The 16,421-nt window shown below is 40.7% G+C and overlaps 2 protein-coding genes across 2 annotated transcripts in view; one reads left to right on the top strand and one right to left on the bottom strand.

The window, feature by feature from the left end:
- adamts7 (a disintegrin-like and metallopeptidase (reprolysin type) with thrombospondin type 1 motif, 7) overlaps positions 1–13,788 on the bottom strand; it is a 104,402-nt gene extending 90,614 nt beyond the window's left edge. The window contains exons 1-3 of the mRNA XM_085349799.1: positions 13,384–13,788; positions 9,590–9,957; positions 2,719–2,902 (exon numbers count right to left, since the gene is read on the bottom strand). Of these exons, the coding sequence (XP_085205925.1) occupies positions 2,719–2,902; positions 9,590–9,957; positions 13,384–13,510 (679 nt within the window). The 5' untranslated portion in view covers positions 13,511–13,788. The remainder of the gene's footprint in view (positions 1–2,718; positions 2,903–9,589; positions 9,958–13,383) is intronic.
- Positions 13,789–14,965: 1,177 nt separating this feature from the next.
- LOC146640023 (relaxin-3 receptor 1-like) lies at positions 14,966–16,096 on the top strand. The gene has a single exon (XM_085357130.1). It carries the CDS (start codon positions 14,966–14,968, stop codon positions 16,094–16,096), a length of 1,131 nt encoding a protein of 376 aa, XP_085213256.1.
- The last annotated feature ends 325 nt before the right edge of the window (positions 16,097–16,421 follow it).

Raw genomic sequence — 16,421 nt, 5'->3', positions numbered from 1 at the left:
GGATTAGACAAAAACACATATAATAGATATACACATGCATACTAGGAAAATGCTTAGCACTTGGGCAGGAACCTCCAAGCACATACAGACATACGGATGACAAACACAGCATACAAATGAACACAAGTGAAGCGAGCTCAGAGAAAAGGTCACGTGTTGTTTGTTTGCACAATAAAGGCCACTGTTTGTCAGCTGCAAAAAAGTCAATGTTTCATCCTCCTTATTATATTGTTAAAAACTTTAACATTTACATACTCTGGGACAGGAAGCACAGTGGGCACACCAACAGCAGACACACATATATTACTGTTGCTATGACGAAGCCGAAATATCAGCTTCAGAAATGAATGAGAATTACCGGATACACCTCAGTTCACAGACCACTCAGACTCAGATCATTCTGTAGTGTTATTTATCAATCAGTTTAAACTGACATGGATGCAACGGTTAGCATTTTGTGCTGCGAAAGCCAAAAAAAAAAGTCTCAGTCAGGCTGATCTAAGGGTGCAGTGAAGCCTGGAGTATGTAAAATGTAATGTAGCAGTTTACGCATTAGCCAATTCAATTCAGTTTTATTTATAAAGCACCAAATCATGACAACAGTCATCTCAAGGTACTTATAAATAAAGATAAAGACCCTACAACAATATAGAGAAAACCTCAACAATCGGATGACCGGCTATGAGCAAGCGCTCCCCCCCTCCCTGTGACTGGTAGGGGGTGAGGGCAGGGGGACAGAACAAAAGACATGTTATGGAAGAGCGCCAGAGATTAATAACAGCTAGTGATTAAATGCAAAGTGGTGTATAATCACATTTTGAGTGAGAAAAGGTGAGTGATGGTGCTGTCCCCAACGACATCTAGATGAGTTGGATAGAGATGAGTCTGCTGTCAGATGCTGTACGAAGATCATGACATCAAGGAAGACCCAACAAGTGAAAGACTCTTAGTCCTGATTTCAAGAGGACACAAATCCTTTGTTTGCATCAAAAAGAGCATCAAACATCAAAATGCTGCCAAATAGGGAACAATCTGCTGTAAGTAAGCAGCTGAAAATAGCTTGAGCAGTTGTTCTCAAACCATTTCTTCCATTTCCTGCTTCAGAAGCTAAAAAAGTCTTCAATTCAAAACATGACCCTATCATGGTTATATGTATATAAATGTACATATAACCGTCATAAGGTAAGAACGAAACTAAGCTGAAGGTTTAGTGAAATAATAAGGCATTTCCTCCTACATAAATCATCTTCATTCAACTTACTCTCAGTTCATATTTGTGGTTCACACACCCTCCCAGTTTATGAACCACAGCCACACAGAAAGAAAAATCTCTAGGATTGGCTGACATATAGCGATACAGTGATTAAGTGCACAATTTAAACACAGGCCTAGAGGGGACGCGCTTAATGATTTGAAAATTCTGATATTACAGAAACTGCTTAAATCAACGTTCAGACCTTATCAGTCTGTTCAGCAAGCTGAAAAGAAATAACAATATAAATGCTAAATGTGTATTTAATCAATTAAAACCATACACAAGCTTCTTTGTCCTTGAAAATGCATCTGTGCTATCATTCTTTAGAAATCAAAACAAGTAATTTACTTTGCAATTTGGAAGATGCAATGAAGTTCATGTATTTCAGTGCAAGTAATAAGCTAATAATACATCTTTCCAAATACAAAAAACTGAGCTTGATTGGTGTTTAAAGTAGTGTTTAAAGTAATACTTAGGCACAACTATAACTCTGCCCTGATATTTTGTTGTTGGTGTTGTTAAGCTGATTCTGAAAGCAAACCCTCAAATCCTCTGGGACATCTATTTTTTTTTCCAGGGCCAATTAATTCAACTCAGAATTTTAAGCAGCTGGTTTACGAACGTCTGCATTTCAGTGGCTTTATTCTTCTAACATCTGCAGATTATTACCAGGAGACAAATGAAAGACAAGAGATTACTTATAATCATCTTTCTCATCATTCAGTGCTTAGTAGCTAATGAATTATCAGTATTTTGACTTTTAAATTAAGCATTTTCATTGAACAAGTAAAGAGATTTAAGGCCTTAAGATATGTAAATATAGTACTTATCTCCACTGCTGTTACAAAAAAAACAAAAACTTGCACATCACCATGACCTTAATCACACTGGGAGCTGTTGGTATTTTGCGATTTCTGTATTTGCAAGAAAAAAATAATGTACTGACGCAATATGAGGGCTTACATTTTAGCCACAAATGTTGTCTTTACAGTACAAACATTGATCATTTAGTTTTCAAACTGCCTCCTCTTGCTGCACGCCACACACAGCGACCTACTCGAATGGGGGAGGCATGATAAGATGATGGAGGTCAGCTGCATGGGTCAGGCTCCCCTGGCACCACACTCTGAACCCACTGCTCCTCGCCTTCCCTGCAGCTGAGCCACAACCCACACCCTGTCACACTCATTTTTAAGATATTAACAGATATTAGCTTTGCCTTAACTACAGAAAAAAATCTTTCGGTAATGCATCCGTTTACGTGTTTCCATGAATGCTCAATCATTCAGGGAAGGAAGCACCGGAAAGTTAATGGTGTTCATCTGGATCCAGATGAAAACAATCAACTTTCTGGTGCATCTGTTTGTACTACAAATCGTTAGTTTGACATCCTGTTTAAAAAAAAAAGTATAATTTCTATGCTGTGCTTTCTTTGCTAATGTAAGTAAATGTGCACGATTTACCTTTGATTCCACAGGTACCGTTGAAAGGTCGTTTCCCTGAGATGGGCTGTATGACTGGGCTCCAGGAGGGAGGAGACACATGCCGTTTGTAGATGGCATGGGCCTGTGGTGCTGATGTTTCATCACTTGATGTCTCCAGAGGCTGAATAAAGAACTCTTCATCAGACAACTTGAAGAGTCCCGTCTAAAGAAACAAAGAGCTGTAAGTCAGTTCTTCAAATCTCTTTAAACTATTTTAACTGTTGCCAAAGAGCGAACTGCTGAAATATTGAGAAACAAAACATTGCTCTTGATTTGCTCTTCTGTCGTCAAAGATACAGTATGTAATGGGTAGGCAAGACATCACACAACTGCATACAACATTGATTAGTAAGTTAATCCAAGTTTTTGACAAGAAAATTGATCAGAAGCATTTTTATATATTATGCTCTGCAATAAGGCGTTTTCTCTCACGGTGCCATATTTAATGATCTTACTTTAATGAACTTACATCACCTTACACCATAAACAACTGAAGATGTCCGCTTTTGAGTATTTTGATTGGAGAATTGCAAAAAAGTGGAGACACTGTGTTTGCAAAGTATTTAAAATCTACATGTAGCCAGCAACATCTTTTAAAAAACACCAAAACGTTGCAACAACAGGATTTCTTTTTACCATGCCAGGTGTTTGGAAACTGAGATCAGCTGCTCTAGTTCTCTAGAAATTGAATTTTTCTTTTTCTTGTTCCAGCTACTCCAAACCTTCTTTGTCTATTTTTCCCCCCATTTCATAATGTATCAAATGTTTGCAGTGGGAGCAAAATCTGGGCTGCAGGTTGGCCAAGCAGCACTCTTTAACTATGCAGTCTGTTACTTTATCTGCTGCAAGTGTTCAATCCAAGTCCCTAATTTTTATGGTAGTAAAATGATGCATTTGCATTTTTAAAGGCAAACTGGCTCCAGAGTGTACTCCACCTCTGACCCACTAACAGCTGAGAGGCTCCAGCCTGGCACAACCCTGAACTGAACAAGCAGTTAAGAAAATACAACCTGAATAAACGCGCTAAGTGGTACTTTCTAAAACTGTTTTTAATTTTTTTTTAATATTTAATATTATTAAATACAAATATTATTATTAATATATATAAACATTACATACAGTATTGAAGACTAGTGAATAAAAATGCACAAGCACATGAAAACACTTCGAGTAAGCTCCCACTGAAACAGCAAAAACAGCCCCAAGTCATAATTTTTCTGTCGTACGACTGAGCCGGGGAAAAGATCAAATGTCTTTTAAGCAACTGCATAGTAAATCAGGCAGGCAGGCACTAGGCCAAAACCAAATTCCCCTAGGCCCCCCGTTGACCATCGCTGTCTTATATTTCATTCTTATCCACCCTCTGCTCCAGTTAATCCCTTTTTCATCTTACACAGTGTCCAAGTGAAGCTCAGGCAGGAGGGCTGGCCGTTATATCCGAAGCCCACACACTAAAAGCTGAGCAGCAAAAATAGTTTTCATCTCATCTCCAAAAAAATACAATATCAAAGATATGCTGGCTTTAAAGGTTGGCTGTTGGTTGGTGCTGACATTTCCCAAAAATGCTGCATCATTCCAATTTAGAGTCAAGTGTACTGACTGAGGTAACAGGTTGAGTAAATAACACAGAACCTTCAAATGTAACATTTGAAATGTAAAATAAGCCATTAAACACATCAGTTAATCTAACATGTTCTTGTTTTAATCTGTCTTAGTAAATGCAATCACAGCTCACTGGATAACAATTTCAGTGCTCACTGGACCAATGCAGTAAATCAGGGGTGAAATGAAATCCAGTCATTAAAGTATGTTTCTATTGTAACCGAGTTTCCTTTTCAAATACCTGCATACCATTTAAGCTGTTTTAGCCTGACCACAGTGGAGGTGCGTATGGAAGCTGATCTACAACTTCGGCCCAGCTCCTTTTCTTTCTCTCTGACTCAGTTGGTGTTATTTGTCTTGTGTACTATGTTAAGTGTGGGAGGCTCTTTCTCCAGTCTGAAGGAAATGCACGGAGGCAAGAACAATAGTCATGCCGGGAAATATATTGTGGTTGGAATAATCTTTTGTGATTTCGTATTTGGGAGGAAACTTACACACATAGTTAACATATAAATATGTAATATATTTCAGTAAGAAAGGGAGGCTTGTTGATCTGAAGTTTTGAGTCATTTGGGAAGTGTTGCAGTCTGTCAACATGATAAGAGTCACAACCACAGGAAGAAACCGTCCTGAAACTACAGGTTTCTGGCTGTGATCTAAAACATGAGGACTTATGGGACTCCTTTGCAAGATGCTCTTTTGTGCAGCACTTCAGCTTTGAAAGTGAAGAATAATCTGCAGACAGTCAAAGAAGATGACGCACGTAAAATCGACTCTATCAACGTTAAAGATGTGTAAATGAATTTTCTATCAAAGTTTCTTCATATGTAATATCAGTCAGCTTTGAAAAACGAAAAAAGGATCACATTGGAAACATGTTTTACTTTCATCAATATACTTGGTTCTTATAAAGCAAACTAATAAGTGCCTTCAATATTCAAAATACTCTTAATCTCATCACTGTCTGTGTTTTACCAAAAGCAGACAGGCTGAGCTCTGGCAAGTGAACCAAGCTGAGGTGCTGGCAGAAGTTTACTTGCTGCTTTGCACCACAATAATTAGTTACCTGCATAGACTGTGTGCTAAAGATCAGTACTTTGAACCTGCATTCTTTCTTGTGAGTGCCAGCAGTGAGCAGCTCCTCATGTTGTGAAAAAGAAGTCCAGTTGTATAAAAGTCTGAGAAAACCCCAGTAAACACTTTCCTAATTAAATTATGGCTTCGGCTGTCGGCCTAAAGTTTCACTCATTACATGGATGCAAAACAGGGCATACTTTAGGGCAGGCCAACCTTATAAATGTCAAGTCGCTATCGTGCGAGTGTGGAGTGTCGCTCCAATTTTTTCACTCAGAATCACCAGATGTGACATCTGGTTTCAAACAGGATTTCACAAACTAATGTGTGATGTCACTTTGGCTGTGTCAGTCTTTTATATATGGTCTGTGGTTGTCTGCAAACACTTTTTTACTTTGTTTTATGTTTAGATCAACATGCTGAAGTGTTGAAAAAGACACAGTTATGTATGTGAGTTACCCAAGAAATAAAACTTTCATTTTTATTATTTAATTAGTTTCTTTATCTACAGGGAACCATCGGGAAATAAAAGTGTTTGAATATATACCATCATACTCTTTTGCTTTTCTCAAAGAAAGTTAATTTCACTGGGACATTTAAGGGCATTTCAAGTCAGCTGTACAATTTCTGGACTAAAATGCAATCAAGAAGTCTTTCAAGAACCAGCGGAAGGATGATCGTAATCCAGCTGATCGTGTGTTTTACTTGATGTAAATCGGACAGGCAAATAACCCAAATCGTGCAAGGAGCCGGCAGAGCGCTGGCAAAACACCAGCAATGTGGATACCATATGTCTGCTGATGTGTTTCTGACTTAAAAAAACAAATGTCAGTAAAGAGTCTACCACTAATTATTAAATAAAATAATTTATTTAGTTTTTTTTCTACATTAATTAAATGTTACTATACCACATACCTAAGAGTTTTTGACTGATACTAGTGCTGCAAAGCACTGCATTGTAAAATATGCAGTCCCGCCAGTAAATAAAGATGTGGAGGAAGATTAGAAGCAAGAAAACATGATTGCTTTTTAAGAGGAACCTGTCTTCTGGGAGGAAAATTTTTCTCATTTTATTGTAATTCAGCCCTGAGCTGAACAACTTCAGCTACACAGGAGACACACACACACACACACACACACACACACACACACACACACACACACAAAATCATCTGAACAATAAGACAGCATTTGTGGCTTTTACTATCACACAAATTCTTGTTGTGTCATGTTCAGCAAGAGAACATAATGAACTTCATCCATGTGACCATAGAAGGCATCTCTATCATCCATCCATCCATTCGCTTCCGCTTCTCCTGGGATCTCTATCAATTACACTTTAATATTTAAACCAGAGTGAGTTTACATATGCGTGGGAATTCTGCTAAATAGGTAGATACTCATTGACTACTTCATTAGGTGCACCTATTCGACTACTTGTTAATGCCTTTAGGCATGCAGACATGGTCAGGACAGCCTGTTAGGCATCGGAACCATAAAAAAAGGCCCTTTAAGTCAGCGGTCTCCAACCTTTTTTGCGCCACGGACCGGTTTATGCCCGACAATATTTTCACGGACCGGCCTTTAAGGTGTCACGGATAAATACAACAAAATAAATCTAGTACCGGTACCGAAAAAAGAAGATTTATTCATAACACACGTGAAAAGACCCAGGAAAACCGAGAGAAAATAACGCTGAAAACCGATAAAAACCTTGAAAACCATACATTTCACACCTGAGCCTCAACTTTCGCGGCCCGGTACCAAACGACTCACGGACCGGTACCGGTCCGAGGCCCGGGGGTTGGGGACCGCTGTTTTATGTGACTTTGAACATGATAACTGGTGTCAGACAGGCTCGTCTGAGAAACTGAGAAAAGTCTGTCAGCATTACAAGAGAGTAACGCTTCGCTTTTGAGATCTGACTTTTGTTTCAAAAGTTGCACTGCAGTTTACACACTCACTTAGGCACAGGGCTAAACAGCTTCTAGCTAATCTCTGAAAAAAGTGCTCTCTTTCTAAAACTACAAATCAAAATGAAGAACAGCTTGGAGCATATTATAATAAACGTGAAATAGTGATCTATGTTGTGATTATTTATTATTGTGATCGATGTGAATAATATCTCCATTTGGAAATTTCAGACAGAGAAAAGAGAGGTGGTGAGTAAGTATCTTTTGAAAGCCCTGGTCCAGATCTAATTTGGAGAAATACGACTGCAGCATTGTGATAATGCAGTGCCAAGGATCTAAGTGGTCTGAATGCAAATCATGCCCACCGTATCCACTTGTGGTCTAAATAATCTCTCTTTTATGAGCGCACATCTGTTACAGACAGACACAGTGGAGAGCATAAATCACTGGCCTAATTTTGAACAAACTCAGATAGAGCAGGACTGCAGGATTGCTCCGTGATTTTAAAAAATGCACTCATGAGAGTGACACTTCTGGGACAAAAATGGAAGTTCAATATACATTTAGTACAAAATATAAAGGCGGGCTCCATTACTCGCAATACTCAAGTTTAAACCCTGCTATAAAAGGAAGTGCATCAGGCACAATTTTCCGTCTGATGGAATACGCTTCCACGAGAACGTCTGCAAATCAGGGAAATGCTGCATCCTTATTATGTGTGCAATGCAAATCTCTAAAAAATGTTACAACCAATATATACATCTATATATTTTATATATGGCTGAGTCTCTTTATATCCACTCGTTGTGTATAAATGTGGAGCTGTGGTTTCAAAGTGTCTTCTAGGCTTCTAAGCACAATTAGCTTTCAAGTCTGAAGGTCCTCCTTTTTAATGCTCTGCCAGGCTTTCACTGCAGCGGCTTTCAGCTGCTGTTTATTTGTGGGGCTTTCTGTGCAAAGTTTAGTCTTCAACAAGTGAAATGCAAATTTAGTTGGCTTAAGATCAGGTGGCTGGCTTGGCCATTCAAGAATATTCCACTTGCTTTAATAAACAGCTGGTTTGCTTTGGCTGTATGTTTTCGGTCACTGTCCATCTGTATTATGAAACGCCGCCCAAACAATTTAACTGCATTTAGCTGGATTTGAGTGGACACCTCAGAATTCATTCGACTGCTTCTGTCCTGTGTCACATCATCAATAAACACAAGTGTCCGCGTGCCACATGCACGCCTAAGCCATCACACTGCCTCTACTATGTTTAACAGATGCCATCATTATGGTACAGGTTGATCTTGGCTTCATCTGCCCAAACAATATTTTTTCCAGAACTGTGCTGGCTTTTGTAGGTGTTATTTATTTATTTATTTATCTATCAATCAAAGTCCAATCTAGCCTTTCTATTCTTGAGGCTTATGAGTGGTTTGCACCTAGCATTGAACCCTCTGTATTTACTTTCATGTAGTCTTCTCTTTATGGTAGACTTTAATAATGCCTACTTCCTGGAGAGACTCCCTCACTTGGCTGGCTGTTGTGAAGGGGTTTCTCTTCACCATGGAAATGATTCTGCAATCATCCACCGCTGTTTTCTGCCGTGCACGTCCAGGTCTTTTTGCATTGCTGAGTTCACCAGTGCTTTCTTTCTCAGTATGTACCAAACTGTAGATTTTGGATGGCTTGTTTCACCTGCACGGAGAGCTTCTTTGACCACATGTTGTCCATTCAAAGCAAAATCTCCCAAATTTAAGCACCACACCTCAAATCAGTGCCAGGCCTTTTATCTACTTAACTGATAATAACATAGCTAAGGAATTGCCCACACCTGCCAATAAAATAACATTTGAGACAATTGTCCAATTACTTTTGGTCACCTTTAAAAGAGAGTGGCACATCTTAAGGAGCTAAAACCTTTAAACCCTGCATCCAATTTGAATACGAATGCCCTCAAATTAAAACTGAGAGTCTACACATTATGTCCATTTCCATTATATAACTATAATAGGAATGTGCTTCATAAACAGGTTAAAAACAAAACAAAACTTGTGTCACTGTCAAAATATATATGGACTGAACTTTTCTGGAAAAAAAAGAAAAAAGAAAATCACACCAGGGCATGTTGCTGTTTAAATGACCCTTAAGTGAAGATGAAATTTCACAGTTTTGAAAATAACTTCTTGTTGCACCCAGCTCTGATGACAGCTGCCTGGTCACCTCGCCTGCTTATGCTTTTCAAACAATTTTAAATAGTTCGCTTATCCACTCACCAGGCCATCACAAGTACTTATAGCTGCGCTCCCTTTCACAATGGCATCATCCCACACTTCGCCCAAGAAATGACAGTGGGAGGATCCAGCAGGTTTGATCCGTGCCCCCTTCAGGCCACCAAACCTCCTCTCAGTCATGAAGCCTGGAGCCAGCAGGTGAGGATTCAGAGTGAGGTTGAAGTGCAAGTTGTGGCCGCCGTGCCAAAACTGGTAGAAGATGCGATCTAGTCCTGCTGGTTCCACTGAGGCTTCCCTGCGCTGTAAACGGCGAGCATGGTGAGACAGGAAATTGGACAGGAAGTGACCCTTGGCATCCAGTCTCGTAGGGTGAACCACCTCGTACAAAGGGAAGTCATCCTGAAATCTTTCTGTAAAAGCGGTGATGGGAAGAAGACTCGTTATTAAATCGCAGGAAACTGGATTGAAATTAAATAATCATGTGGCTGCAAAGCTGTAAACAAAACCGGGGAAACTCTAAACACACACATATGTGCTAATCTGTCACTTTATCTTTGAATATAACTGACATATATGCAGCACTTCTTAAAAATATATTCTTTGACGCTTCACTCTCATGTTTAATAGTTTGCATTGTTGCTGGAAGACTGAGTTTCACAAACCATCATTTGCTCTGACCTGGAATAGCTTTGTCCAATGCACGGAGAACAGTGTGACAAAAAATATAAGGACTGCGCCTCAAGAAGCAGGATGAGCAGTTTTTCCATCTTATTTCTATCCATACAATTTCATTGTACCTAGCTAAATCTTGCTAAACAGTGTTTATTTCTTTTAGTTTGCAATACTCAGTAATCACTGTACGTTTAGTATCCACTGACAGTACACCCCCCACAGCTGCTATGCTTATCACCACATACAGTCACATGAAAAAGGGGTTTTTCACAGGACTCCATGCAGTCCAGTGAAAAACTAAGTACACCACATGATTCAGTAGCTTCTTTAAAACATTGCTTCAGTTTATTAAGGTTTGCAGGCATTTATTGTGTTGAGGTCTGGACTTCACCACTTTAATTTTCTTTTCTTTTTCAGCTATTCTGTTTTAGATTTGCTTCTGTGCTTTGGATAGTTATCCTGCTTCACGACGTAATTTGTGACATGCTTTAGCTGTTGCTCTCACTCTAAAATACTCAGAGGAGCTCATGGTTAACTCTATCAATGCAAGATGGCCACGACTTGTGGTTACACAACAGGCCCAAAACATCACCCCTTCACTACCGTGCTTCACAGTTGGTATGAAGTATTCATGCTGATATGCTGAGCTTAGTTTTCGCCAAGTGTGCCGCTGTGCGTTAGGTCCAAATCTCCACTTTATCTCGTTTGTCCAAACAACATCGTTCCAGAAGTCTTGTGCCATGTGATGATGCACCTTTGCAGACCTAAGATGTGCTGTCTCCCGTCTCCTTGCAACCCTTTCAAAGACCTCATACTCGTTTTGTCTGTTTCTCACTGAACTGTCATAAACGTGAACATTTAACACACTAATGGAGGCCTGTACAATCTGAGATGTGGCGCCTGCAAGGTCTGATTTTTGTGTGCCTTTGTCAGGATGTCCACTCCTGGAGAGAATTTAGCAAACTGCTAAAAATTTTGCTTTTATAGAGGTATTCATGTTTGCTGATGATCAATTAATCAACTTCATTTGATTAGCATAGCTTGGCTGCTACTTGCCCTCTTAAATCCTATAGAAGCAGCACTACTTAGTTATTCACAGAGTGCACAGAGTCCCCTGAAACCTTCTTTCTCACGCGACGTGTGTTAAAATGCATGAGAAGAGTTTAAAAAGTTGAATATTTAAATGATTTTAATGGTATATTTGCACTAAAGCTAAGTCGTAAATCAATTACAACTTTTTTTCCAGTGATAAGAATTTTAATGATAACAACACTGTGAAATATTGATGTTTTTATCCATGTGATGGACACTGTACACATTAAATAATAATTATTACCACTGTCAAAAATAAAATAAAATCACAGCTACTATCTGTTTCACATTCTTTCACTTATTCTGTGCACTCAAAGTACAAGGGTGCAAACCCTCACACTATCATCATTGGCTTTATCTCATTCAAGGGAAATGAAGGAGTGATTATACACAGCCTTGCTGACTCGAGCTCTTACCCTGTCTGCACTGCACAGGATTATCTGCACAAATATTTTCAAGCATACAGCACTTATAGATGATTTGGACAAATATTTGAAATGTCTGACTGAATGAGGAGTTTTCACCTTTTTATTGGCACTTTAATACCATACCATTATTTTATCGACTTCTCACTTTACCACATGCCTGAGTATTCCAGCCATGCACTTCTTTGATTCGCACTTTTGCTTTTATTTATGAACTTCTGACCATCAACAAATGCCAAATAGTCTTGGATTGATTTGAATTAGTGTAAAGACATGGCTGCCTAAAGCAATGGGCTTGACTGGTTTTCATTTATGTGTATTACTGATGGCAAGAGATTGCTGGAGAAAAAAAAACTTTCTTAAAAAATATTTTATCTTCTACTTAAGGTCAAAAGAAAATATAAATATCTTCTTGTAGCCTTAACAATGCACAACAAAGGCATGGAAGGCATTCTTCATGAAAGCAGTGACTGCATATCCATTCCTACCTTTGTTAGGGAAGCAAAAAGATTTTTAGATTTTCTTGTGACCTTAAGAAGATATTCTTTAAGCAATTGAAACAAATATTTTCTGCAGCTCTTCACAAAGGTCTTTCTCATCTAGAATGAGCAAACTAGCAAATTACTCTCCTGAGGAATTGGATTGTGGATTCGTGGTGATCAGAAACCATCACATTCATCAGAAATAAGGTTTTTTTCATTGGAGTGATTGTGATAAATCTAGGGATCCTTAAGAGTCTTCTCAGATTTGCTAAGACAAATGAACAACACTGATCAGGTTCAGTTAATTTACTTTTTATTCTTTAGTCTTACAAGTAGGTAAGAATAAAAAATGTCTTTAAACATTTTGTCAAGCGGAAGCCCTTTGCTTATCAAAGTGCTTTTCTACTTTGGGAAACAGTTTCAGGCAGACATCGATATTCCTGTGCAAACATTTAACACCTGAAACATCACTATCTGACAGGTCCCTCCCTCAGTGAGTCATCCTTGCCTAGAATGCCAAACAGTAGCTAGCACACAGTTGATTTGTACAGGATGAGACAGAGTGCACCCACACTTCTTGATCTGTTTGTTTGCCTAATCTCTGGAGAACCCGGGAAGTCTGAGTGGATGAAAGTGCATGAGGTGAAGGCAGGGGGTGCTTCCTACCAGACATGAGGGGTTTAATCCTCTGATGTGATGATATGCACTGGAACAGCCAATACACTTTCTGTTGAAACTGGGTGTATTAAGAGAATAACAATAATGCATCCTGTCTATTCCCCTAAGTGAAACTCTGTTTCCTGCCCTTGACTACTGAAGTCAGAGGTCAGTGTCAGTCACACAGCAGCAGCACTGCACTGGGATTCTGCGTTTTGATGAAGGGCACTACAACAAGGGCGGACCGGGCTTCAGCCTCTGATGATTCATTCAGAAACAGCTCTCTCTACCGCACTTGGTTATAAAAGTTTGAGCATAATTGCTATGGCTGTCCCCAAACGTTGTAAGCAAAAGTTCCAGCTGGCTTCTCATCAGGGAGGAGTGTGGCTGGATTCACTCACAGAGCAAATGCGCACAACAAAAGCAGGCAGTGTACGAGAGCGTTGTGGTATTCCATGTGTTTGAATCTGAAAATGTTTAAAATACTTTAGTTTTCAGGCTCACTAACCTGGTTCATGTGATAATCCCAATCCCAAAGTTTTGCAGTTTTCCAGGACCACCAGGACCGCGAAGAAGAAGTGAATGGAAGACGCTCTTTGTCCGAAAGCGTGAAGCCCGCAGTGCAAACGGGTCATTTTGTCAGGACGGTAACTTATATTTTCGAAACATTTAACGCCTTTCTGACACCGCGTCGACTGTCAATTCAAATAGTTCAAATCCATCTGTGCTGGGTGCGTTTCTCGCTTTGTTGCGCCCGTGCACTTACGCTGTGACAGCAACAACAAACTTCTTCACTTCAGGCCTGAGCATTGTCTGCCTCCGCGGGGGGGCTTTTGCTGCATCTTTTTGTGTGTGTTTTGTTTTATGTCGGTGTAAATGTTTGCTTACAAGTTGCTGGTCCCCCTGTCCTCCATCAGCCTCCTCCCGACAGCCAGTGACAGCTTAAAACTTTGCTGTGAAAACTTTCGCAGAGCCACCCCCACAGATGGGTGGACTTAAGACAATGGGCTCAAGAGAGAGCTGGAGGGCTTAAAGGGGAATGCTACTCCAAGAGATCACTGGATACAGAGATGCAGTCCAATTGGAAGTTCCTTGGGGTGATTCGGGTTCTCAGTGGGTCAGATGAGGACCAGACTGTTGCGTTCACTTGGAGTAAGACAAATGACTACGCATCGGGGGTCGCGCTCTGTACGTTTTGACCGGAGGTTCAAAGCATAAAAAAACAAGTGTTTCCCAGTGGGAACTGTGAGAAAAGCCCGAGTAAAGTCTTAAAAAACAAAACAGCGACTGACATCATCGAGTTCGGGAGATTCCTGATTTTAAAACACATCTGGAAAACCCAGATCTATATCAGTTATATCCCCAAATGTTTTACCACCTTAAGCTAAGCTGGAACAATTAAGAATTATGCCTATTTGGAGGTGGAACACGGCGTAACCAAACTCTATGTTCGACCGTTATTATCCCTCTCCAAAGTAAGCGCGCCCTCTAGTGGAAGAAAAATGTCCCACTATTGCTTGAGCTTACGAAAGTTCTACATGCTGGCCATCATTTTTGACCTATAGTATTCATTTAATATTACTTATAATGAAAGCATTTAAGAAGTACGTTGACATTCCTAAAGGCACGCTCATCTTGGTTTATTGTGTTTGCAAAGTGCGTGAACAGAAATCAACAGGTGTACCGGGTGAGAGGGGCAGGAAGAGGTCTACATCTTGATTGATGTATTCGTTTGAATTGTCTGGATTAAAAGTAACTTTCATCATTTATTTTCTTTTCCTATTTTGTGCATTTACGCACGATTCCTGTGACAAATACAATCCTTCATGGCGGATAAACTATAACAAGAAATTTAACCTGTTCTTCCTTAAAAGCTGCCGGGACCGTAATCCTTTCTGTCACGTCTCACTCGACCAATCGTGGCTCAGCAGAGGAGCGACACACCTGTATAAAAGCAGGTTTCTGGCCAGCTGTTATTCAGAAGGGTGTTATGACTACGAATTTGCATCTAATCTAAGATGAAAGGCTAAGGCTTTTTTCATGGCGTGCCTCGTAGAAGAAAATGTTGTGAGTCAAGCTTTATAAATTTAATGATGGAGGAAATGTTTAACCACAGCGGAGCGCTCAACCGAAGTTCAGTGCTCGAAGACATCGACGTGAGCGCGGATGGCACCCCCATTCTGAGGATACTCATATCGGTTGTGTACTCTGTAGTTTGCGCAGTGGGTTTAGTGGGCAACCTCCTCGTCTTTTTTCTAATGAGGTTACGACAAGGTCGAAAGAGGTCCACTATTAATGTTTTCATTATCAACTTGGCAGTGACGGACTTCCAGTTTGTTCTCACTCTGCCCTTCTGGGCTGTGGACACCGCGCTGGACTTCAGCTGGCCGTTCGGAGACGCCATGTGCAAGATCGTCCTTTCGGTCACCGTGATGAACATGTACGCCAGCGTGTTTTTCCTCACCGCCATGAGCGTGACCCGCTACCTGGCCGTCGCCTCGGCTCTAAAGAAAAAAGCGCACAGAAGGTCACGGTGTGTGAAGTGGGTGTGCGCGGTGCTGTGGGTGGCGGCGACAGTTGCCACAGCTCCAACAGCTGTCTTCTCCACTGTGACTGTGGTGGCTGGCGAAAAACTCTGTCTCCTCAAGTTTCCCGAAGGACACGACTGGCTCGCCCTCTATCACATCCAGAAAATCTTGATCGCTTTCATTATCCCCATGCTCATTGTCTCCGTTAACTACCTGATGCTGCTGCGCTTCGTCAGACAGAGGAGCATGGACAGCAGCAACCCTAAACGGAGATCCAGAGTCACCAAATCTGTCGCTATAGTAGTTTTGTCTTTCTTCTGCTGCTGGATGCCAAATCATGCCATCACCTTCTGGGGCGTGTTGGTCAAATTTAACGCAGCAAACTGGGACACGTCGTATTACATGGTACACACCTACGTGTTCCCGGTCACCGTGTGCTTGGCGCACGCAAACAGCTGCTTAAACCCGGTGCTTTACTGCCTGATGAGGCCGGAGATCAGGAAGATGCTGAGAGGATTGTTTTGGAAAGCCTCCACTCCGTCATCCACGAAAGGTTGCGCCACGCGCTCCATGACACAGGCAGAAACCCAGGGAGCTACGCCTCTCCAGATTATAGACAATGCGGAGTACACGCTGTCCATCATAGACCGTAAGGGTTTATCAGCCTCTAAAGTCCTCCCGTATACTCGTTAACTGTAGCCTCGTGATAAACAAGACGACGCTTTGTGGTCCACCTGTAGATGTCTTCATTACGCGTGCGTAAAACGCTTTCGCATCGGTCCCAGTCTAAGTGTTTGGATGGGTTGCATCGCAGATTCACACCGTGTGCGCTTTTTTTTTGCACCGCGACGCAGAAAGGCGCAGAGTGTTGTTTGTTTCACTGTGACAACTAAACTTTGAATTTCTCCCAGTTTTGCTGTCCAGCTCCCATTTCTCCTTGTCGTGATTGTTAAAGACAAACAAGAAATAACCGTGACGAGAGGGAGACACGGGACAGCAGAGAGAACGTCCTCGAGTG

The sequence above is a fragment of the Diplotaxodon limnothrissa genome, linkage group LG1, assembly GCF_057381915.1.
Source record: "Diplotaxodon limnothrissa isolate DT_005_m linkage group LG1, D_limnothrissa_male_GT1.1, whole genome shotgun sequence".
NCBI classification, from domain to species: Eukaryota; Metazoa; Chordata; class Actinopteri; order Cichliformes; family Cichlidae; genus Diplotaxodon; species Diplotaxodon limnothrissa.
Note: the sequence above shows the minus strand (reverse complement) of the source record. Positions and strands in the feature narration are given on the sequence as shown.